Genomic DNA, 24000 nt, shown 5'->3' with positions numbered 1-24000 from the left:
TTGTTGGCGGTGATTTCAACATGCCTGACGTGAGGTGGGTTCACTATAAGCCTGTCCTTGCTAATTCTTCCGCTCTGTCTATAGCATTCCGCGAGGCAATAGTTACCAATGACATTTATCAGTTTGTTACTGAACCTACTAGGTATGGTCCGAATAGCTCTTCTATCTTAGATCTGCTTTTTTCAAACCAGCCATTGCTTGTGCCTGATAACGCCGTAATTCCCGGTATTAGTGACCATGACTGCATTGTGGCGCATGTGCAGATTGTCCCCTTCTCATGTGCACATGATCACCCAAGGAAGGTATACTTTTTTGAGAAAGGCAATTATGTTTCATTGTCTAATGATCTTGCTATATTCCTGCAGGAATTCAGTCATTTAGCTCAGTCCGCAGATTGCAATACCCTATGTGATAAATTTTCCTCCACACTAAAGCACCTGGTTGACACACATGTTCCATGGAAACATTCGTCTGCAAAAAATCGTAGTGATAAGCCTTGGGTAACTCGGGAAGTCAAGCAATTGATTAAAAAGAGACATCGCCTTCTGAATGCTTATAGAAAGCAGCGTAACCCTTCTGTATTTGTATTGCTAAAAACCCTTGGAAAAGATATAAAAGTAAAAAACAAGGTTGCTAAGGAAGAATACTATTTAGCATTGGGCCCAAAGTTACAAAATAACCCGAAAGAAATGTGGAAGTGTTTAAAAACGATTAGCAAAGAATCAGTTGGCATCCCGAACTTAAAAAACGGTAGTGTACTTCTTACTAATGATGTCGATAAAGCTTCTTGCTTCAATCTTTATTTCCAATCATCTTTCACAACTCCCTGCCAGAATGAATTACCGCCTATTCCCGACAATGTATTTGAACCTATGCCGGAACTGGTCGTGACACATGGTGGTATACTTCAGTTACTTGGCAATATAAATGTCTCTTCTGCAAGTGGTCCTGATGGTATACCTTCTTATGTGTTAAAGACTTGTTCTGAGACAATCGCCCACTATCTGGTTATTATTTTTGAGAAATCGTTAAGTACTTCTTGTTACCTAAGGAGTGGAAAGTTGCAAACGTGGTACCAATCCATAAAAGTGGCCCAAAAAATATTGTCTCCAACTACAGGCCAATTTCTCTAACTAGTGTGTGTAGTAAAACACTGGAGCACATCGTATACAGTTCCCTAATAAAACATCTAGAAAACAATAATTTTTTTAGCAAATATCAGCATGGTTTTAGGTCTGGTCGTTCTTGTTCGGCCCAGCTCCTAGAATTCAGCCACGATCTTTTTCATTCATTCGATCTCGGTATACAGACTGACTGTATATTTCTAGATTTTAAAAAGGCATTTGATTCTGTTCCCCATGTTTTACTGTTGTATAAGCTATCATCCCTCGGTATCTCTCCGTCATTGCTTGATTGGATTAAATGTTATCTACAAGAACGCATGCAACGTGTTGTAGTTAATGGCTCACAATCTGATTATGTTGATGTTACATCGGGAGTTCCCCAGGGATCTGTTTTAGGGCCATTGTTGTTTTTGGCCTACATCAATGACATTGCTCAGGTTGTGTCATGCAAAGTGCGTCTGTATGCGGATGATTGTGTGATTTATCACTGCATTAGGTCTGCCACTGACCACGAGTGTTTGCAACGCGATTTGGACTGTATAACACGCTGGTGTGTTAGGTGGCAAATGTCTTTAAACCCCTGTAAGTGTCAGTACGTGTCCTTTACACGTAAACAAAATCCACATCTATTTCATTATACAGTAGACAATGTCCAGCTATTGCGAGTAACTCAGTATAAGTATCTTGGTGTTTATTTCTCATCGAATTTAACTTGGACTAAGCACCCTGAATATGTTACAGCGAAAGCCTGTAAAATGCTAAATTTTGTTAAACGCAACTTCCGGCTAGCTCCTCCCAAAATTAAAGAACTACTTTATTTTTCGAACGTAAGACCCATATTAGAGTATGCCTGTATGGCCTGGGACCCGCAAACCAAAACTCTGTCTAAAATGCTCGAGCATGTACAAAACCGCGCAGCCCGTTTTGTCTGCAATAACTATGACTTTACTTCTAGTATTACAGCACTTAAGGATAGCTTGGGCTGGGAATTATTAAGCACACGCAGAAAAAACATGAGGTTGGAAATGCTGTTTAAAATTTATTTCGGCCAGGTTAAAATAGATAGAGAAACTTACCTTTTACCTCCTCATTTCTTATCTCACAGAAGTGACCACTATTTAAAAATAAGAGAACTCATTTGTAGAACAAACGTCTTCAAGCATTCATTTTTTCCACACACAATATCACAGTGGAATCAGCTACCGCAGGAAATTGCTGATTGTCACACTGAAGCATTGTTCACAGCATTTCTGCTGAGCATTTAGTGGCGTGAATTTTTATATTGTTGTGTTATTTTTTGGTTGACCAGTTCTGTATTTTGTCGAGCTTATGTACACTGTACATTCCCCCCTGCAATAATGCCTTTGGGCGCTGCAGGTACTTGAAATAAATAAATAAATAAAAATAACTATCTGCGACCTACCACACATGCAGTTTTGCAGTATGTTGTAATAATAATAATAATAATAATAATAATAATAATAATAATAATAATAATAATAATAATAATAATAATAAACTAATTATACTGCATTGCAAACATGAGAGAAAATTCAGTATGGCCAATTTATTTGCATTTTTCCGCACTCACTCAAGGCTCAACTTAGCACTAGACTCACAGTAATATCTCTGGAGACATGACACACTTCTGTACAGGCCTCCCACTTTATTGACATGAAATTAACCTGATAAAACAGTGCCAAATATGTACGAGAAGAAAAAAGCAAGACAGTGCACCGACTCTCAGTTGTTCATTGGGGAAAAAATATGCACATAAAACTAGCTCTAAACTGATTACTCTATATGGCTTCCAAACGGACCCTTTGGGAGCCATATACACTAACTCTACATAGCTTTTGCATGCACCACGTGGCAGACAAAATACAAAAAAAACAGAAACATGGCAGAAACAAAATTTTAAATCTTTCATATCTATGAGGTGGCGCATACTACAGTTAAACCTCGATATAATGAAGCAGCTAAAATTGGCAATTTGTTTCGTTGTATAGAAATGTCGTTTTATTGAAATTTGGCCTTTTGTGCAAATAAGCACAGTCGCCACTCGATTTTTCTTACATGGAAAGGGGCTGCAGAATTCCCCAAATTATGGGGCAACCGAAAAAAGCAAATTTGAATGAGAAAACAATTCATTTTGATGACTTTAGAGTTGGCGGTGAATGACATGGTTTCATGCCACGGCAACAATATCTTCACATAGGCGGTAAGAATTAAGCGAAGCCAGCTACGCTTTCTCGTGCACTTCGCCCCCGCGGCTGATAGCGTTAACCGCAGTGGTACGACGTTATCATGAACTGCACCGACAACAGGGGAGCGAATGCTTCATCTGCCTCTTGCTCCAACGGGTGACCAAAACTCAAGATTACACAGCCTTCAATACTAAATGTGCAGGAAGACAGCTAACATAATGCCATGCCGTCTTGACATGCCCACTTTCTGCATACACAGCAGATTACATCTAAAGCAGGGTGCATGGCTGCGTAAGCGCTCAGCTGCACCTACAGCCATGTGCAACTACGACGAGACATGCTACGATGAGAAATTCTGGCAAGGGCCAGGGCCCCCTCACTAATCCACTGCGAGACTTGTTTCTACGAGCCACCTTCAGTTTCAGTACTGAGCAGGTGGAGGTACCTCAATTCCTGCAATCAATGCAGCTTCCGCACGCGAGCACAGCCTGAAGGAACATGTGCAGCACCCTTGTTAATTTTTTATTGAGCAACACCATCATGCCTAGCCTTACTGAAACACAATTTACAAACACAACACATTATGTCATAATGTCACAATAGTGTCGACAATGCTCGGTACTGCGCTGAGAGACGACCATGGTATCGAGATCAAATATTAATGTGAATAGCATTGTCAGGGTACTGCGCCCACTTTTTGGTATCTATATACGTCCCAACCTAACCACTTTCCTTTAATACCAACTTGGCTCACTGGGTATGTGCTTCTATCTATAATAATCACCATAACATATGAACCATATCATCACCGATTACACACCCACCATAAGATAGATTGCTAATCGCATTAACATTGCCAATCGTCTGCAAAGCACAGATGCACCACCAATTTTTTTAATAAGCCTTTCCTACTTTTAATATTTGCTGAATGTGATCCTTTTTGTACAGAATGTGTGTGGTAAACCTCCTAAAGTTCCGAAAATATGTCAAGAGTGCAAGGGGCCCTGCAATACTTTTTATTGATCTTGTGCAAAGCATTTCACATGAAAGAACACAATTTTAGAAGTCTCTTGCAGCAAAATAGATTTCAATCTGAACAGCAGAAGCAGGCTTGCACTGAGGAGACTACAGCAGCCACAACGCTTCGCCCACTAGTAACGTGCGCACTTTAAGTTTGGCGTTAAATCTTCACAAAGACACCCCTGCTTCCAGTTTTGGCACCTACAACACACTAAACTCGGAGGCTGCCCCCATGACAAGGCTCACTGGAGCTTTGTATGACCATTTGAGCGTTTCTGTTTTTCGATTTTATTGTTTAAATTTTGTGCAAAGATTATTAGATTCTGTATGTATAACTGGTGAATGTTTTCTCTTTATTGACTATAACTATTGTATGTGTGTCTGATTTCTGTACCACTCGTGTGCTACTGCTTGTAGGGGTTTTCTGGACATAGTCAAGCTGCTCATGCAGCTTTTTGCCAGAAAACCCTCCAGTTGAACCTGGAAAATAAACTCATATCATATCCTCGTCTTGTGGTGATCGGTGCACTGAAATTTTACAACTCTCGACGCCTTTGCAGCCAGCAAGTACACACCGATGTCATTATTTTGGGCTAATTTTCAGCAGAAGGCTAGTAAAGAGCACCTCCCACAAATACCACAGCTGCAGAAACGAAAATTGTCACATTCTCGCCGTGCATCTACTTGTGCTCAAGTGAGCCAATGTGTGTACAAACTTTACACACAAAGCAAAAGATGCACTGGAACACGTAGACACATACTGTGATAGTGGTCAGTGAAACTTCACCGATGCCACGATTTTGCACTGCGGAAGAGGCAGCATAACTCAAGCAGATGACGACCGCCAAATACCAGAGGTACAAAATTGAATTTTCGTGCAAACACTCTGAATGCACAGGTATTCCGTAATTCTTTAATACGTCAGGAATGAAGAAAAATGTTATCGTTGCATACACTATTCAGCTCGTTGATGAAGTTCATATTTCTCGTGATGTTTTCTTTAGGAGTGTGAAAATATTCTAAAAGTTCGAATATATTACCAAATATTATATTTTTAATATTCATACTCGATTTAAAAGATAGATATGCAAAAATATTCGAATATTTGGTTGGATATGAATATTCTAATTAAATTGAATATATTGCTCGCTGTGTGAGAGCAAACACAACTTTAATTTAATATACTGGGGCGATTTTGTGCTGAATTTTGTTGTGATTTCTCGCCGATAGCAAAATTTTGCCTGTAAAGCAGACATAGCCACTAGCGTCTCAACTTTGCGGAAGAGACAGCCTCTCAGCAGCAAGGGCCATGGGTTTGCAGACAGCGAGGGTGCACATTTTTTATTTCTGTTTTTGCAGCACCATTAGCAATTAGGAGCTTAGCAATGAGTGACGACTGGCACAGGGTCAAATGCCTTTGAGTTTACAGGCATTTCATGCGGTATAATAAGGCACAGGCTCGCGAGGACAGCTAGTGAAACTTGCTAAATTTTCCAAGTTAACATGAGCCAAATACACAATGCTTTAGTATAACAGCTTACTAGACTAGCTTTTTAACATTAACAATGCGATTGCAATGTTCCCTCACATAGCAAATTAACCCAACTTGTAAATAAATGCATGTGCATATTTTTATTCAATATTCGAAGCTAAGTATTCATATTTGACTCATATTCGAAAAGTTTGATATTCGCACACCCCTAGTTTTCACACATCTAATTCAGACATTCCTGCTTTCTTAACTTGTCACTGACTACCAGTTGATTCCATGTCTCATTCTCTTGGTAAGACATGTTTAATTTTGCACCGGCAAGTGGGTCTCTCACCTGTTGATGAACCAGAAGCGCACAGTGCAGTCCCTGGAAGCAGATGCCAGGAGGTTACCCGAGGGAGCAAATCGGATGCCATATACGTCACCCTGCGGGAAACAAAGGGAAACATTTTATTTCATTTTATTACTCTCAGGGCCACCAAGGCTCTATGGAGAGGAATGGGTTGGCACAAAAGGTTATTATACCTAAGCAGTTGCTACACAAGATGATCAATTATAGCAGACTTGAAGGCTGAAGGGTCTGTGATGGAAACGATGACAACAGGGATGCGGTTCCAGTTATGGTTCGGTATGGTACTAGAGAGCATGCTATTGTCAACTCCAGAATCTGTTACCTGTGCTGGCAACACTATCTAAATATGAACTGTAAAAGTACTGAAAGTTGAAAGTTGGGTGAACTGGTAGCTATTCATTATGAAACTGCAGCATGCACACAACAACTGAGGCACAAGGCAAAGGTAACACACAGCGCTTGTGTGTTACCTTTACCTTGTGTCTCTCATTTGTTGAGTATGTGATGAAGTTTCATAATGACTGTCTAATATTCCTGTCACACTGGATATTTTAATGTCATTCGAATTGAATGGCATTAGCACTGAATTACATTATTTGGTTGCTACACGGCGATATTTAATGCCATTAGAATTGAATGACTTCAGCAATCGAATGAGTTCTAATTTTCTATATGCCTTTGAACTCGAAGTGAACATATACTTTCTACCCCAGAGACAAGGCAAAGTATGACATTGAGCGTTCATAATTTGAGAAGCATTCATGTAGAAGGGTAATTAATTTTGCATGGTTTAAGGCATCTGTCATTTTAACTAGAGAAAAGCTGTACAGCAGCCTGTCACAAAATGTTTTTACTCTTCACCTCAGTGGCATCAGCCGGCCGTCGCTTTACCAGTCTGCCATATTGCAAACAATGAGGCACCTGCATGCACATGCTTTTGGCACCTCGAATGGCCTCTGCACCTATTTGACGAATGAGCCTCTTCCTCTGGTTAGAATGCTTTGCTCGCAATGCAAAGCACACATCCGACTAACCGCTGCACCGACTGCAACTGAGCGTCGTCGTTCAACGCTGCCATGTCAGTCATATTGTTTGTCTTAATCAATTTATCAGCTATGGATACTAAGCTGGCCAAGGCTTGTTCTGGCTTATAGCGGCTAGACATTCTGGAAATACAAGTTTTATATGCATGTTATTTCAGTGAAGCGACGCCCCATATTTATATCAAAATAAGTAGATTTACTTTTCAGACATTCTACACATACCTTGGCTTACTTTTCTCACCAATTTTTGTTTTTCAATGATTGCCATTGATGTCATGACCAAATGACATTAATTTTTCCTGTGTAGCACCACCACGGGCTGAATGACTATTCGCTGCACTGAACATCATTCGAATCTAATGACATTAAAAATGTCCAGTGTGACAGGGGTATAAATAAACAAAGGTGACTGCAACATGCAGGTTCACGGTGGTTCTTTTGATTGGCGTTGCACTCAAGTTTTTTGTTTGCGGCACAGAATCAAGCTGTTTCGTTGAAGCCGAAAGGGTCCTTGCTACCGATTACCTTATTTTTATTAGTCTCAAGGATTTCAGCGACGAAACCGTGGAAATAGTTGCGCTCTGCGTGCAAACGTCTGGCCTGCATACCGAGTCGCATCAGTCCTTTCTTAAAGACAAGGAGCCTTTCAAGAGAGCCGGAGGTTAAAAAGGGAAGTGTTCGTATATAGCAGGGTTCTCCAAAAGGTGTAAGCACTTCTTCGCAGCACTGCCCCACTGGCACAGTTACAATATTTGACTGTTTCCAACCTTCATAGGCAACTCCACACTGAAACTCGCGTTGGTGTACATCACATAGCATCCCACAATTTATAGGCAGTAACATCTGTCATGCCTTCAGAAGCTAAGTAAGGATATTATGCACCGATAGAACAAGGCAAAAAACTGATAACTTACCTGGTCAGTGTGTTGGGATAAAAACAAATTAGATTTCAGTTTGTGAGTCCGGATGCACCTTTCCCTTTATAGTTAGCTGATCAATTTGATAAGGTAGTCGGCATCTGATGCTCGCAGTACGTAGTGTTTAAGGTAGGGTCCAGGCTTGGGAACACAGCAGACACCCACAGCCCGTACAAATTCTCAAACCCCGGTGAAATAAGAGATATAAATAACAACCAATCAGAACAAACTGCATTTCTTCCAACAGGTTTCCGAAATTTAGTGAGGGTTTTCTTTTGAGCAATGTCACTTGCATTAGTATAAATGCATGACTTGGAAACGAATCAAACCAGTTCTAATAAAATGTAGCTGTGTGCACAGAGTTGGAAAGCAAACTAGCGGTGCTGTGGCCAGCTCGAATGCTCCAAATCTGGAATGAGTGCTGTTTGAAGTTGCTTCTAATTTTTTTGCGAGCAAATAAACTGACAACTCACCGTGCTGAATGAACAAACAGCATCTTCTGCTTACACTACTAAAATAAAAAGCATGCTATCAAAATGATGTGTCGCCTCACGGCATAACATGTGTCATAATCAACTTCAGACATTCCGACCTAGTTGTCACTCTTGCTGTCCGTGTGTGCAAACAAAAGTACATTAGCGAAAATAGTCCTGCTGCTTAAGGCAGGACTATTCTAGTAGGTTAGTTCTAGGCGTACACATAAATACCCAAGAAAGTGGATTGGGAAACTGCGCCGCGGTAGCTCAATTGGTTAGAGCATCGCACTCATAATGTGAAGATGTGGGACTGTTCCCCACCTGCAGCAAGTTGTTTCTTCATCAACTTTCATTGCCATTAATTTGCCATTTCTTTAATTCAATTAGTAAGTACAATTAATTTCCCCTATGTTTTCCTTGGTGTCTTTCTTTGTTGGATCGGGCCCCTCCGTTAACCCCCTTTCTTCTCGTTAAGGCAATATAGTAACACTAGTGCAGGGGCAGAAAACAGAACAAAACCAAATGAAGCTTAAACATTACATCACTAATTTATTAAAGCGCCTGGCTAAACAAAGCACATATCGTGATTTGAAACAGCAGCAACGTACTTAAAATATATACAAAGGAAGCAATGGTTTACTCACTGGGGATAAAGGAGTCCTGCCGAGTGAAGTGTTTCAAATAAACCAGCATAGCAGCGGTCACCTTTTTCCCAATGCACAAGTTTCTTATCTATGCTGCTTTTCATTGCACATTGTCTGCTTCTTTAGGGAAACAATGAAATCATACACTGCTGTCTTTCCACTGCGACGGCACGCATGGTACACAGAAAAATTTTTTCGACATCCATCTTTTTTCTTTTTTGGGCTTGTGCATGGTGGCACCACGACGGTTTGAGAACTATGAGGCAACGTTGCAACGCATACTGTAATGCGAGAACCTGAGGTTGAACCTAGATCGGCTGGTTCTTGGCACAGCCACTAGGAAGCGAGCATTCAGTTGGAGTCGCGAACAGCTAGCAGCATGCATGACCACCAAAAATCAGAAGAAAATAAAACAAAGATATTAAAAAGCTATCAAAGTACCTGTCACGAAGCATATGACAAAGCGTTTGCAAATGTGTGGCGCAACCATTGGACATCAGACAGGGTACAAGACGAAATGCACAGGAACGTGTGCCAGGAAGAATCTGGATAAGAAAAAATGACAGCTTGCTAGGCTGAATGTCAAGTCGAGGGGCCTCTTCTAGTGGAAGGTTTAGGTATTCCTATGATACTGTGGCCTGATGTTGTCTACCAGCCTGCTCCTTTTGCTTGTGGTGGCTTGAGAACATGCCATGGGGGCTCCATCCTTATCCGTGTTTTTCCTGGTTTGGTGCTCTGGGGTGCGATTGGAGATCATTGTTCAAAACATGCATTCAGTTTGCATTGAGTTTCATCTCACACGATTGGACTAAGCTGAGTAGAGTCGTCAGCAGCGCCCAGCGGCTGATGACTTGGCATGCCTAGTCCAATCGCGTGAAGCGAAACTGAATTAAAACTGAATGCACGTGTCAAACAACGATCTCCAATCGCAACGCTGAACAGGTTTTCTGTACCAACACACGAACTGATGCTATCATCTGGTCTAATGGTCTTCGGAGAGCAAGACCTGCTACTGAGTTTGTGAGCACAACTAGCTGCAGGCTTGCTATTGGCTGCTGCTCTAGTGCCCTTGCCTGGTCAAGTCTGTGTGACACAATGAAGTCCTGCTCTCGACGACAGTCACTGAAGGCTACATGCAAATACTACATAAGCTCGACAGTGACAGGAACTGTAGAAAGTTTCTGAAGCTCACAAGAACACAAAGTGTAAGCAACTCCCTAAGCATAATAGTTGTTTGTATGTCAAGCGTCTGTGATGATGAATGTGGGGTTTTGTGGCGCAAGGGCCAAATATGGTCAAACAGCGCCAGGCCGCTGTTAATGAGTTTGCAGTGGAGTTATGAATAATGAGAGGTAGATGTAACGTGGCTTGAAGGTTGTGGCTTGAAGGTTGTGGCTTCAAGGTTGCGACTTCAAGGCTTTTACGACACTTAAGGAGTCTGTAAATATAATTATTTTTTAATGTTTTGATTTCCTTATATGCTTCACAGCCAACAATAGTGCATGGGGCTCAGCCGTAGATATACCTACTTGTTTCCAGGTGCAGTACGCCAGATTCTGACAATGATGGACCAAAGGCTGCATAAGACAGCCCGGCATGCGACTTAGAAGTGTCTGTGTAAAACTTTGCGCATGAGTACTTATACTGGAGTTCTAGGAAATGCATTTTAATATGTGCCTCGGGCACATGTTTAGTGACCTCTACAAAGGATGTGTCACACTCTATCAGCTGCCACTGCAGTGGCAGTAGCAGTTTAGCTGGAGCCATAGGACAATGTTCAAGCACTGGAATACCCATTTCCTCACTAAGGTTCTTCCCATGCAAAGAGAATGGCCTTCTCGCTGCAGGTCGATTATAGAAGAGTGTGGCAGCAGTCATAGTGTTAATGTATGAATAAGACGAATGTTCAGAGTTTTAATCTATTTTCAGGAAATATGTAAAACTGCTATATGATCTCTGAACATGGAGCAACCACACATTTGCTTCTCCATAAAGGCTTTATACGGGGCTTGTCCTGAAGGCTCCGGTCACGAGGCGGATTCCTAAATGATGGACAGGATCCGACAGCGTTAAAGCACTTGGTGTAGCCGACTGATATACTATCGCGCCGTGAGCTGACAAGTCACCTATACAAGTTCAAAAGACATTTGCTGTCACTGCCCCATGTTGCACTTGATAGAAGTTTCGATAAGTTCATTGCTTTGAGGCACTTAGCCTTCAAGTATTTGATATGTGGGATGAATGTGTTTAGAGTCCAATATGATGGCAAGAAACTTGTTCTCCGCACTTACAGGTAATCTGCTACCAGAGAGCTCAATAGCAGGGCATGGTACTATTCCTCTCTTATTCGTAAAAAGAATGCATGCACTATTCTGTGGGCTCAACCTGAAACCATTTTCTTCAGCCCATTTTGCCACTTTAATTGAGGCATGCTGGACATGTCATTTGCAGATAGCAAAGTTGCATGATTTAAATTCAATCTGCACATCATCTATATATACATACAGAGTATAACATTGTTTGTGGTATAGTCATGCGCAATGAATTAATTTTCACAATAAAGAGTGTGCAGCTTAGTACGCCACCTTGCGAAACACCCATTTCCAGGGTAAAAGACTTCAATAAAGCATGGCCCACTCTTGCACGAAATGTGCGGTTAGAAAGGTAACTTTCGATGATACTCAACAAACTGCCATGGATACCCATAGCGGAAAGGTCTCGGATAATACCGAAGCGCCATGTGGTGTCATATGCTTTCTCTAAATCAAGAAATACGGAGAGAAAAAACTGTTTGTGTATGAAGGCATCCCTTATATTTGCCTCAATGTGGACAAGGCGGTCTGCAGTCGACCTACATTCTCTGAAACCACACTGGTAAGGATCTAGTATTCCATTGCTCTCACGGAGATAGACTAGGAGCTGGTTTATCATCTTTTCAAAGAGCTTGCACAGACAGCTCGTCAAAGCGATAGTTCTGCAGCTAGTTTGAGTATGGGTATTATCATAGCTTCTTTCCAAGAACATGGAATATACCCAACAGCCCACATGACATTAAAAAGTGAGAGGAGTGTTTTCTGTTGTGGGGATGCGCGACTCTCGCGCGTCCCCTGATATGTTTTTCCCGCATGGCGCGTATCCTGTAATCCGGCTTCGCCGCGTGGCCTGCGTGATGCCCGCGGCGGTCGATGTGGTTGGGGCGCAGTGCGAGAGATGGCGCGAGTGTTGCGCTGCTAACGCCGCCTCACGGCAGGGCTACTTGGGGGCGCAGGGGAGAACAGGCTGCCTCTTTCCCGGCGGGTCGGCGAACAGCGTGGACGACCCGCGCGCCGCCGACTCATGCTTCTGCGAGACCACCTCGCGTGGCTGCCTTGGAACTCGCCACCGTCCGCGTGACCGTACACGCGAATGACCAGGCGTTGGGATCCAGCATGGGGCGAACATATTCGCTCGCTATCCGGTCGCGGTGAGTCGGACTTCTAGATTTGTCGCGCGCCAATCGGCATGTTTTGTGGATAGCAACTTGGCTAGCAGGCAATGATCTATGAAAGGTGCAATAAATGCCCTTGTGATTGTTTGCACTACTGTGTTGTCGTTCCTTTGTCCCAAGAGCACGGGGGAGAACCCCGCACTGTGTTTCACGGTGAGGTACTTCATCCATTCATATATGATACTGTTACGTGTGGAAAGACAAATTAAAGAGGCTATATACAGGCTATTTACACTGGAGACAGATCGCCAGGCCCACACTCGCTCGCGCCAAGAGCACAGACCCACTTCGTCGTCGTCCTCGCGGCGGCTCGTCCCTTGAGCATCGCTCGATGATATCATAATACTACCCCCCGGCGGCAATAGCGCCGTCACGGTGCTGTTAAATATCCAAAGCGCATGGAGAGTTGTAGGGTTTAAGTCGGGCAACGTGGACAATGTCACTGGTTGTCACAGTGGAGGACGTAGTGGGCGTGGCTAGAGCGATTTCGAAGGTGACATCGGTTACTTGGCGAAGCACGCGATATGGGCCTGTGTAGCAGGAAAGCAGTTTTTCACAAAGGCTAACTTTATGCAATGGTACCAAAGCAACACGAGGGTGCCAGGCCCAAAATGGACATCACGATGATGGAGGTCGTAGCGTTGCTTTTGTTTGCCTTGAGAGACTTGTAGACAAGTGCGTGAAAGTTGGCAAGCATGGTCAGCATGGGCGATAGCATCATGGGCATAAGCGCTAGTTGAAGCTGTGGTGGACTCCGTCCACCACAGCTTCAACTGTGTCACAGTGTTCAGTGGTAGCGTCGGTTCACGGCCATACAAGAGGTAAAAAGGCGAAAAGCAAGCAGTTTCGAGACAGGAAGAGCTACACGTAAATGTAATGTAAGGTAGAGCCTGGTCCCAGTCACGGTGGTCGTCTAAAATGTATTTGGATAGCATGTCTGTAAGGATGCGGTTCAAACGCTCAGTGAGGCTGTTCGTATGAGGGTTGTAGGAGGTGGCAAACTTATGCTGTATTGAGCAGGCATGCATGATGTCGTCAATGACTTTGGCTAAGAACGTATGGCCACGGTCTGTTAGCAACTGACGTGGAGCACCATGAATCAAAGTGATATCATGCAGGAGGAAGTCCGCAACATCAGTTGCGCAACTGGTCGGAAGAGCGCGGGTTACGGCATAGCGGGTCGCGTAGTCCACTGCGACTGCAACCCACTTGTTTCCTGACGTAGATTCCGGAAATGGGCCGAGAAGGTCTAAGCCGACACGATGGAGCTCACAAGCGGCAACGTAACGTTGTACGGAACAGGCAAGGCCCAGCCAGAAAAAATGGCGACGTACACGGTCATAGGTTCGAGATACGCCGAGGTGTCCCGCCGTTGGTGCGTCATGAAGCTCTTGTAGAACGGTTGAGTGGAGGTGTTTAGGTATGACAAGTAGGAACTCAGAGCCATCTGGATGAAGGTTACGACGGTACAGAGTACCGTCGCGGAGGACGAAGAGGCGAAGAGTGCCGTCGGCCGGAGAGTGTTCAAAACGGTCGATGAGTGCTCTGATGTAGGCATCACGACGTTGCTCATCGGTGAAATGAAGCAGCTGCGACACAGAGAATACACAAGCAGCACTGATAATATTGGAGGAATCGGGGTCGTCAACAGGGTAACGCGACAAGCTGTCAGCGTCTTGGTGCAGGCAGCCGGACTTGTAGACCACAGAATATGAAAATTCTTGTAGCCTCAAAGCCCATCGACAAAGCCGGCCTGTAGGATTCTTTAGCGATGAGAGCCAGCAGAGAGCATGATGGTCAGTGACTACGGAAAAAGGGCGACTGTAAAGGTAAGGACGGAACTTCGCAACCAGCCAGACTACAGCAAGGCATTCTCGTTCTGTAATGGAATAGTTGCGCTCCGACGGAGTGAGGAGGCAGCTCGCATAAGCAATAACGTGATCCTGGCCACGCTGACGCTGGGCTAAGACAGCACCTATGCCATGACCACTGGCATCTGTACGCAATTCTGTAGGGGCATCAGGGTCGAAGTGCGCGAGAATGGGTGGTGAGGAGAGAAGAGTGACGAGACGAGAAAACGCGGCGGCTTCTGCAGTACCCCACGAGAATTGTACGCCTTTCTTCAAAAGATAAGTGAGGGGTCTAGCAATTGCCGCAAAATCTTGAACAAAACGACGAAAGTACGAGCATAACCCGACAAAACTTCGAACGTCCGCGGCTGTCTTCAGAACCGGAAAGTCTCGGATCGCGCGAGTTTTGTCGGGATCAGGCTGTACTCTGGAAGCGTCAACGAGGTGGCCCAGAACAGCAATTTGGCGGCGGCCGAAACGAGATTTGGACGAGTTAAGTTGCAGCTTCGCCTTTCGAAATACATCAAGTATAGCTGTTAGATGCTCAAGGTGAGTGTCGAACGTGGGCGAGAAGACGATGACGGCGTCGAGGTAGCAGGGACATGTGGACCATTTGAAACCACGGAGCAAGGAGTCTATCATACACTCAAAGGTGGCAGGGGCATTGCATAATCCAAACGGCATTACTTTAAATTGATATAGGCCATCAGGTGTGATGAACGCGATTTTTTCTCTGTCCATATCGTCAACAGCAATCTGTCAGTATCCAGAACAAAGATCAATGGAAGAGAAATAGTTGGAACCGTGGAGGCAGTTAAGGGCGTCGTCTATACGTGGGAGCGGGAAGACGTCCTTCTTAGTAATGTTGTTCACATGGCGGTAGTCTACACAGAAGCGCCACAAGCCATCCTTCTTCTTAACCAACACTACAGGTGACGCCCAGGGACTCGAAGGCGGCTCAATGACGTTTTTGTCCAGAATTTTGTTGACTTCACTTTGAATTACTCGGCATTCCGACGCAGAAACTTGATACGGTCGTCGGTGAATAGGAGTAGCATCGCCAGTAAGAATCCGATGCTTGACCGCGAGCGTCTGGCCTAATGGGCGATCGACGAAGTCGAAAATATCTCTGTAGGATGATAATACTTGGTAAAGGTTTTCAGCCTGTGCAGTGGACAGGTCCGTCGCAACCATTTTCTGTATCTTGAGATCGGCGGCCGAGGCTGGCACGATGGGCCTGCTAAGCTCGCAAGAAGCATCGGTTGATAACGCTGCCACGTGATGGTCGCCGAGACAATCAACGTTGGCAAGGCAAATACCTTGCGGTAGAATTTGCTTTGCCCATCCAAAGTTAAAGATAGGTATGCGAGTGCGGTTCGCAGTAATAGTAAGTATATTGTGAGGCACGGTAACATCATACTGCAGTGGAATGTCGGGCAGAGGAGTGACGAGGTACTCGCCATCAGGGACTGCTAGGGAAGACAAGAGTTCAATATAGGCTATTGATTTTGGCGGCAGGCGAATAAAGTCGGTGGGGCGTAGGCGGCACTGGGGTGCATCAGAAGGTTCTGCGAGAATCGGCAACTCAAGGCGAAGGGTACTGGCAGAGCAGTCAATAAGAGCAGAATGCGCAGAGAGAAAATTGAGGCCGAGAATGAGGTCGTGGGGGCAATGAGCAATCACGGTGAAGAGGACAGGAGTGTGGTGGCTGGCGATGCTAACACGTGCCGTACACATGCCGATGATAGGCACAGTACCGCCATCCGCAACGCGGACGACGCGTGCCGGCGCTGGTGTGAGGAGCTTGTTCAGTCGTAGTCGGAAGGCAGCACTCATAATAGAAAGATGTGCCCCTGTATCGATGAGTGCCGTGACAGGATAGCCATCAACATCAATGTCAAAAGGTTTTAGTTTGTGTGTAACGTGAGCAGAGGATTTGAGGGCAGGGTGGACAATGCAGCTTCACCTCCAGAAGCTGCAGTGCCTAGTTTTCCGGCTGGATCCGGGAGGCGATAGGCGAAGGAGAGAAGCGACGGGGTTGGGGCGAATGAGACTGATGGCGTTGAGGTGAGGACGAGCGGCTGTAGCGAAGGTTCGGGGCAGGAGCATCAGCGGCAATGGGTTCATGGCGGGTGGCATAGGGAACAGAAGGTCCAAAGGGGCGGGAATGAGCGGCGGTGTATGTCTGAGGAGCTGGTGGCCATCGGTTGCGGCAGTGACGAGTGACGTGGCCGATGCGACAGCAGTGAAAGCAGATCGGCCTGTCATCAGGGGTACGCCATTCGGCCGGGTTGCGGCGAGATGTGGCAGAAATGGACTGCCGGGGACAAGGAGAGCTGCTAGAGAACTGGGGAACCGTGGGTGCAGACGATGAACACACGGAGTTGAGACCCATGTTCTCAAATTCCTGTCTGATGACAGCCTGAATCAGTGCAATCGTGGTTGCTGGTGGATTGGGAGGCGTCGGGGAGAAAGCTGGCAAACAGGCAGCCTCGAGCTCGCGGCGAACAATATGAGTTACGTCGTCACAGGGTGGTCTGACATGGTCGACGCTCACATGTCGACATAGCAGCAGTGTTTGGTAGCCGCGTGATGTGATGTGTGATACGGCAGCTCTCAGCTTGTTCAAGGCGACGGCATTCTTTGATGATGGCGTCGATAGTCGAGACGTGGCCGAAAACAAGCAAATTGAAAGCATTGTCAGCTATGCCTTTTAGCACATGCGACACTTTATCTGCTTCAGACATAGTATCGTCAGCTTTGCGGCAGAGCGCCAAGACGTCGAAGATGTCTGAAACGTATGGCTCTGTAGATGTCTGAACACTAGACGCAAGAGCCTTTCTCGCGGCAGCCTTGCGCCCAATGGGGTCGCCGAACAGTTCCCTGAGCTTTTCTTTGAAACTGTCCCAACTGTTTATCTCGCCGTCATGCGTTTGGTGCCACACGCATGGGGTGCCGCCGAGATAAAAGATGACGTTGGCGAGCATGACCGTTGGGTCCCACCTGTTATTAGCACTGGCGTGTTCATAGAGCTTGATCCATTCGTCAACGTCCTCTCCCTCCAGGCCAGAGAACACACCAGGGTCGCGATGTTGGGCAACCGTGATGATTGGAGCAGTCGGACAAGCCGAAGCCGTTGCAGAGGCGGTCTCGTCACTGGGAGGCATGGTGACAAGCTCGATGTACCGACCTCTCCGGAGTTCTGTGGTGAGGATGGGGATCGCCGACCTCCACCAGAATGTTACGCATGGAAAGACACAGATTAAAGAGGCTATATACAGGCTATTTACACTGGAGACAGATCACCAGGCCGACACTTGCTCGCGCCAAGGGCACAGACCCACTTCGTCGTCGTCCTCGCGGCGGCTCGTCCCTTGAGCATTGCTCGATGATATCGTAATAATACGGTCACCACCTGGTGCTGAGCTGTTGCAACAAGCAAGAGAAGTTTTAAGCTCAACTAAACTGAACGGGCGGTTGTAATCTTCATTTTGGGCGCATTTACGATTAAGGGGCTGTCGCTGTGTGTGTTCTTTCAACCTCAGGAATAATTGTGTGCAATGATGATGATGATGAAGCAACATTTACTGGGCCCGAAATAAATCAGTGGTGCACGCAGGCACCAGACGGGGTGGTTCTCTAGTTATGGGACCCATATGTTCTGTGTGCTCTGCCAAGATGTGCGGCAGGGTGCCCTTTTCTCTTCTGCAAAAATGACAGCATATCGTATTCCACAGTGTACATGCGGTTCATCAGTACGGGATGCGCAAGCGATCCCGCCTGCGCTCGACGCAGGATCGTCTGTTCTTGCCTGGTGAGATTGGGGTGTGGTTCTGGCAGTTTGCACCTTTCCTCTCGGTACATCTGGGTAATGTCCCGAAAGCTGGTAACTGGGTGCGGTAGCTCTTCCGGCTTGTGCTCGGCCCAGATTGACATTTCTCAAGCATGATAGTCGGCGATGGTGTTGCCTGCTACCTGCGAGTGAGCCGGGACCCGCACGGGCTCTATGGCTCTACCGGGAGGCTTGCGCTTAGATAAAATGGCTCGGGCCACGGAGGAGATTACCACCCTGCAGAAGCTTCTGTAGGCTGTCTTTGAGTCAGTGACGACCGTGTCCACGGTCGGCTGTGCGAGTGCGAGGGCCACGGCAGCTTCTTCGGCAACTGCATTGTCTGTTGTCTTCAGGGACGCGCTGACAATCAGTCTGTCTTTTGACATAACCACCACCGCTGCACGGTCACTATGTTTTCGAAGCGACGCATCCGCGTGGAGGACCCTGGGGTTCTCTTCCGGCTTCTGGGCTATGGCTTTGGCTCACGCGGTGTGCCTCTCGTCATCCTTGCCCGGCGTCATGTTCCGGGGAAGGGGTTTGGTCAGAATGGTCGTCTCCCAGTCTTCTGGAAGGGCCATCTTGATAGGTACTGGCTCGATCTGCCATCCTATCTTGCGTAGGACGGCTCGTCCGTGTTCTGTGTGACTGAGCCGGATTCTCTGATTAGAGAGGTGGGCTTCGATGAGCTCCTCCACCGTGTTGTGGGGGCCCATATCTAGCAGTCTTTGCGTGGACGAGTATATGGGCATGCCCAGTGCTTGCTTCAATGCCTTACGAAGCATCGTGTTTAGGGTGTCCCTATTCGCCTTCATCAGCTGGAGATACGGGCGGAGTACCAGGCGCATGGCATCATCCTCTTTAAGGCCTCTATTTCTGTTAGATACCCTGTGTATCATACCAAGTATCTGTTCGCTTGTAGTCTTGATCTTTGTGATGGCGGCGTGTGCCTTCCTGTCGCTCTGAAGTAGTAGGCCGAGAATCCTAATTTGCTGTGTTGGCTTGATAGTCGTTCCGGCGATTGTGATAATCACGTTAGGCAGCAGCTCCTTCTTGGATTTTCCCAGTTGGATCATGAGCAGCTCTGATTTATCAGGAGCGCAGCTCAGTCCACACGACTTTGCATACTCGTGCACGGTCGTTGCCGCCCAGTGCAAGACTTCCTCCATCCAGGCATCGGATCCGGCTCGGGCTGTCCACACCGTAATATTTTCTGCATAGAATGCGTGGTCTACGCCTTCGATTTGCTTGAGTAGATCGGGCAGGAACAGGAGGGCCAGATTGAAGAGCAGGGGCGACAAGACCGATCCCTGAGGGGTGCCCCTATCGCCGAGCTCGACAGGGTCCGACCTCTCCTGCCCAATCCTGATGGTCACCTTTCGGTTTGACAGAAAATCTTTTTTGTAGCCGGAAGTCTTTCGGCCACACCTGGTCTTGTTTAGATTCTGCAACACGCTCGCGTGGGACACGTTGTCACACGCTCCCTTCAGGTCGAGGGCAAGTATCCCACGCAGTGCGTACCTTGTTGTCGGCTTGACGACCAGTTCGTGGAGTTGGATCATCACGTCTTGGGTGCTGAGATGTTGCCTGAAGCCGTACATCATCTCCGGTATCTGATCTGTTTCTTCGAGGTGCTTCTGCAGCCGGCGAAGGACCATGCACTCCATCACCTTCCCCACGCAGGACGTGAGGGAGATGGGCCGCATATTGTCTATCCTGAGGGCCTTGCCGGGCTTTGGAATGAAGCGGGCCTCGGTGTCCTTCCATTCCTTTGGCAACTGCGAGCTCTCCCAGGCTTCGTTGATGTGCTGTAAGAGGCCGCGGGCCGCTGTACCGCTCCTGTTACCGAGTAATTTGTAAGTTATGGCATCCCTGCTGGGTGCACTTCTCTTGTTACTATCATCTATCGCTGTCCACAGTTCTGTCATGGTAAACGGCCAGTCCAGTTCTCCATTGTCGGATCCTTCATACTTCTCGGGCACCGGGTACTGGCGCTTCTCTGTATTTACGTACTTGGCCTTCAGGTCTTCCAGGAGCCTCCAGCTGTCTCCCTCGTACGTGTTCGATACTTTGGTGAGGTTGTGATTGGTCACAGTTTTGCTACTCAGCGGGTCGATCAGATGCCTCAAGAGACACCACGTCTTCCACGTCAAGAGTTTGCCCTGCAGGCCATCGCAGGTCTTCAGCCAATTTTCCTCGCATAGTTTGGCCGCGTGTTCGGCGATCTGTTTATACAAGACTGCTATGCGCTTGGCCAGCTTTCTGTTGTGTCTCTGACGTTTCCACCACCGCGTTAACGAGTATCAGGCCGCCCACATGTGGGTCAGTCTGGCGTCCACATACGGTGTCTGCGATGTCGTTGCAATTTCTTGGGTAAACTTATCGAGGGCCCTGTTCTGGTCTCTCGCCCATTCAGTGTAGGTCCTTTGTGTTTCAGCTTGTCCCGATTCTTCCTCCGACGCATCTTCTTGTTTTTGTTTCATCATCATCATCATCAGCCTGGTTACGCCCATTGCAGGGCAAAGGCCTCTCCCATACTTCTCCAACAACCCCGGTCATGTACTAATTGTGGCCATGTCGTCCCTGCAAACTTCTTAATCTCATCCGCCCACCTAACTTTCTGCCGCCCCCTGCTACGCTTCCCTTCCCTTGGAATCCAGTCCGTAACCATTAATGACCGCCGGTTATCTTCCCCCTAATTACATGTCCTGCCCAAGCCCATTTCTTTTTCTTGATTTCAACTAAGATGTCATTAACTCGCGTTTGTTCCCTCACCTAATCTGCTCTTATCGCTTAACGTTACACCCATCGTTCTTCTTTCCATAGCTCGTTGCGTCGTCCTCAATTTAAGTAGAACCCTTTTCGTAAGCCTCCAGGTTTCTGCCCCGTACGTGAGTACTGGTAAGACACAGCTATTATACACTTTTCTCTTGAGGGATAATGGCAACCTGCTGTTCATGATCTGAGAATGCCTGCCAAACGCACCCCAGACCATTCTTATTCTTCTGATCATTTCAGTCTCATGATCCGTATCCGCAGTCACTACCTGTCCTAAGTAGATGTATTCCCTTACCACTTCCAGTGCCTCACTACCTATCGTAAACTGCTGTTCTCCACCAAGACTGTTAAACATTACTTTAGTTTTCTGCAGATTAATTTTTAGACCCACCCTTCGGCTTTGTCTCTCCAGGTCAGTGAGCATGCATTGCAGTTGGTCCCCCGAGTTACTAAGCAAGGCAATATCATCAGCGAATCGCAAGTTACTAAGGTATTCTCAATTAACTCTTATCCCCAATTCTTCCCAATCCAGGTCTCTGAATACCTCCTGTAAACGCGCTGTGAATAACATTGGAGAGATCGTATCTCCCTGCCCGACGCCTTTCTTTATTGGGATTTTGTTGCTTTCTTCATGGAGGACTACAGTGGCTGTGGAGCCACTATAGATATCTTTCAGTATTTTTACATACGGCTCGTCTACACCCTGATTCTGCAACGCCTCCATGACTGCTGAGCTTTCGACTGAATCAAACGCTTTCTCGTAATCAATGAAAGCTATATATAAAGGTTGGTTATATTCCGCACATTTTTCTATCACCTGATTGATAGTGTGAATATGGTCTATTATTGAGTAGTCTTTACGGAATCCTGCCTGGTCCTTTGGTTGACGGAAGTCTAAGGTGTTCCTGATTCTGTTTGCAATTACCTTAGTAAATACTTTGTAGGCAACGGACAGTAAGCTGATCGGTCTATAATTTCTCAAGTCTTTGGCGTCCCCTTTCTTATGGATTAGAATTATGTTAGCGTTTTTCCAAGATTCCGGTACGCTCAAAGTCATGAGGCATTGCGTATACAGTGTGGCCAGTTTCTCTAGAACAATCTGCCCACCATCCTTCAACAAATCTGCTGTTACCTGATCCTCCCTAGCTGCCTTCCCCCCTTTGCATAGCTCCCAAGGCTTTCCTTACTTCTTCCGGCATTACCTGTGGGATTTCGAATTCCTCTAGACTTTTCTCTCTTCCGTTATCGTCGTGGGTGCCACTGGTACTGTATAAATCTCTATAGAACTCCTCAGCCATTTGAACTATCTCATCCATATTAGTAATGATATTGCCGGCTTTGTCTCTTAACGCATACATCTGATTCTTGCCAATTCCTAGTTTCTTCTTCACTGCTTTTAGGCTTCTTCCGTTCCTGAGAGCATGTTCAATTCTATCCATATTATACTTCCTTATGTCAGCTGTCTTTACGCTTGGTCATTAACTTGGAAAGTTTTGCCAGTTGTATTCTAGCTGTAGGATTAGAGGCTTTCATACATTGGCGTTTCTTGATCAGATCTTTCGTCTCCTGCGATAGCTTATTGGTATCCTGTCTAAAGGAGTTACCACTGACTTCTATTGCACACTCCTTCCTGGTGCCCACAAGATTGTCGTTCATTGCTTCAACACTAAGGTTCTCTTCCTGAGTTAAAGCCAAATACCTGTTCTGTAGCTTGATCTGGAATTCCCCTATTTTCCCTCTTACCGCTAACTCATTGATTGGCTTCTTATATACCAGTTTCTTCCATTCCCTCCTCAGGTTTAGGCTAATTCGAGTTCTTACCATCATATGGTCACTGCAGCGCACCTTGCTGAGCACATCCACATCTTGCATGATGCCAGGGTTAGCGCAAAGTATGAAGTCTATTTCATTTCTGGTCTTGACGTTCGGGCTCCTCCAGGTCCACTTTCGGCTATCCCACTTGCGGAAGAAGGTATTCATTATCCGCATATTATTCTGTTCCGCAAACTCTACTAATAACTCTCCCCTGCTATTCCTAGTGCCTATGCCATATCCCCCACTGCCTTGTCTCCAGCCTGCTTCTTGCCTACCTTGGCATTGAAGTCGCCCATCAGCATAGTGTATTTTGTTTTGCCTTTACCCATCGCCGATTCCACGTCCTCATAGAAGCTTTCGACTTACTGGTCATTATGACTGGATGTAGGGGCTTAGACCTGTACGACCTTCAATTTGTACCTCTTAACAAGTTTTACAACAAGACCCGCCACCCTCTCGTTAATGCTATAGAATTCCTGTATGTTACCAGCTATATTCTTATTGATCAGAAATCCGATTTCTAGTTCTCGTCTCTCCGCTAAGCCCTTGTAGCACAGGACGTGCCCGCTTTTTAGCACAGTATATGCTTCTTTTGGCCTCCTAACTTCACTGAGCCCTATTATATGCCATTTACTGCCCTCTAATTCCTCCAATAGCACTGTTCTTGTTTAAGATTTCTCATCTTGTTGCAAACCGTGATCTGCGCCGTCCCCAGCACAGCCCGATATCGGGATGCTCGGATCGTGATGCCGATCACGCTGTGGTCAGACCCCAGGTCCCCTTCTTCGCTTCTCCAGGAGACGTCTAGCGTGCCCGATAACCACGACAGGTCTGGCGTTGTGTCCCTCGCGGCGCTGTTGCCTCTTCTGGTGGTTATGTCCGGCTCGTTCAGGAAGGCCATCTTGTGATCCTCCATTGCTTTGGCCAATGCTTTTACTCTCTTGTACTGAAACTTATAGCCCCACG

General features: G+C 46.2%; 1 protein-coding gene across 1 annotated transcript in view; it reads right to left on the bottom strand.

Moving 5' to 3' along the window:
• Positions 1-24000, bottom strand: part of LOC142592570 (uncharacterized) — a 163499-nt gene that overhangs the window by 106175 nt on the left and 33324 nt on the right. Inside the window, exon 4 of the mRNA XM_075704096.1 lies at positions 6178-6269. Within this exon, the coding sequence (XP_075560211.1) occupies positions 6178-6269 (92 nt within the window). The remainder of the gene's footprint in view (positions 1-6177; positions 6270-24000) is intronic.

The sequence above is a fragment of the Dermacentor variabilis genome, chromosome 9, assembly GCF_050947875.1.
Source record: "Dermacentor variabilis isolate Ectoservices chromosome 9, ASM5094787v1, whole genome shotgun sequence".
NCBI classification, from domain to species: Eukaryota; Metazoa; Arthropoda; class Arachnida; order Ixodida; family Ixodidae; genus Dermacentor; species Dermacentor variabilis.
The sequence above is the reverse complement of the archived record's forward strand: the minus strand, read 5'-3'. Positions and strand labels throughout refer to the sequence as shown.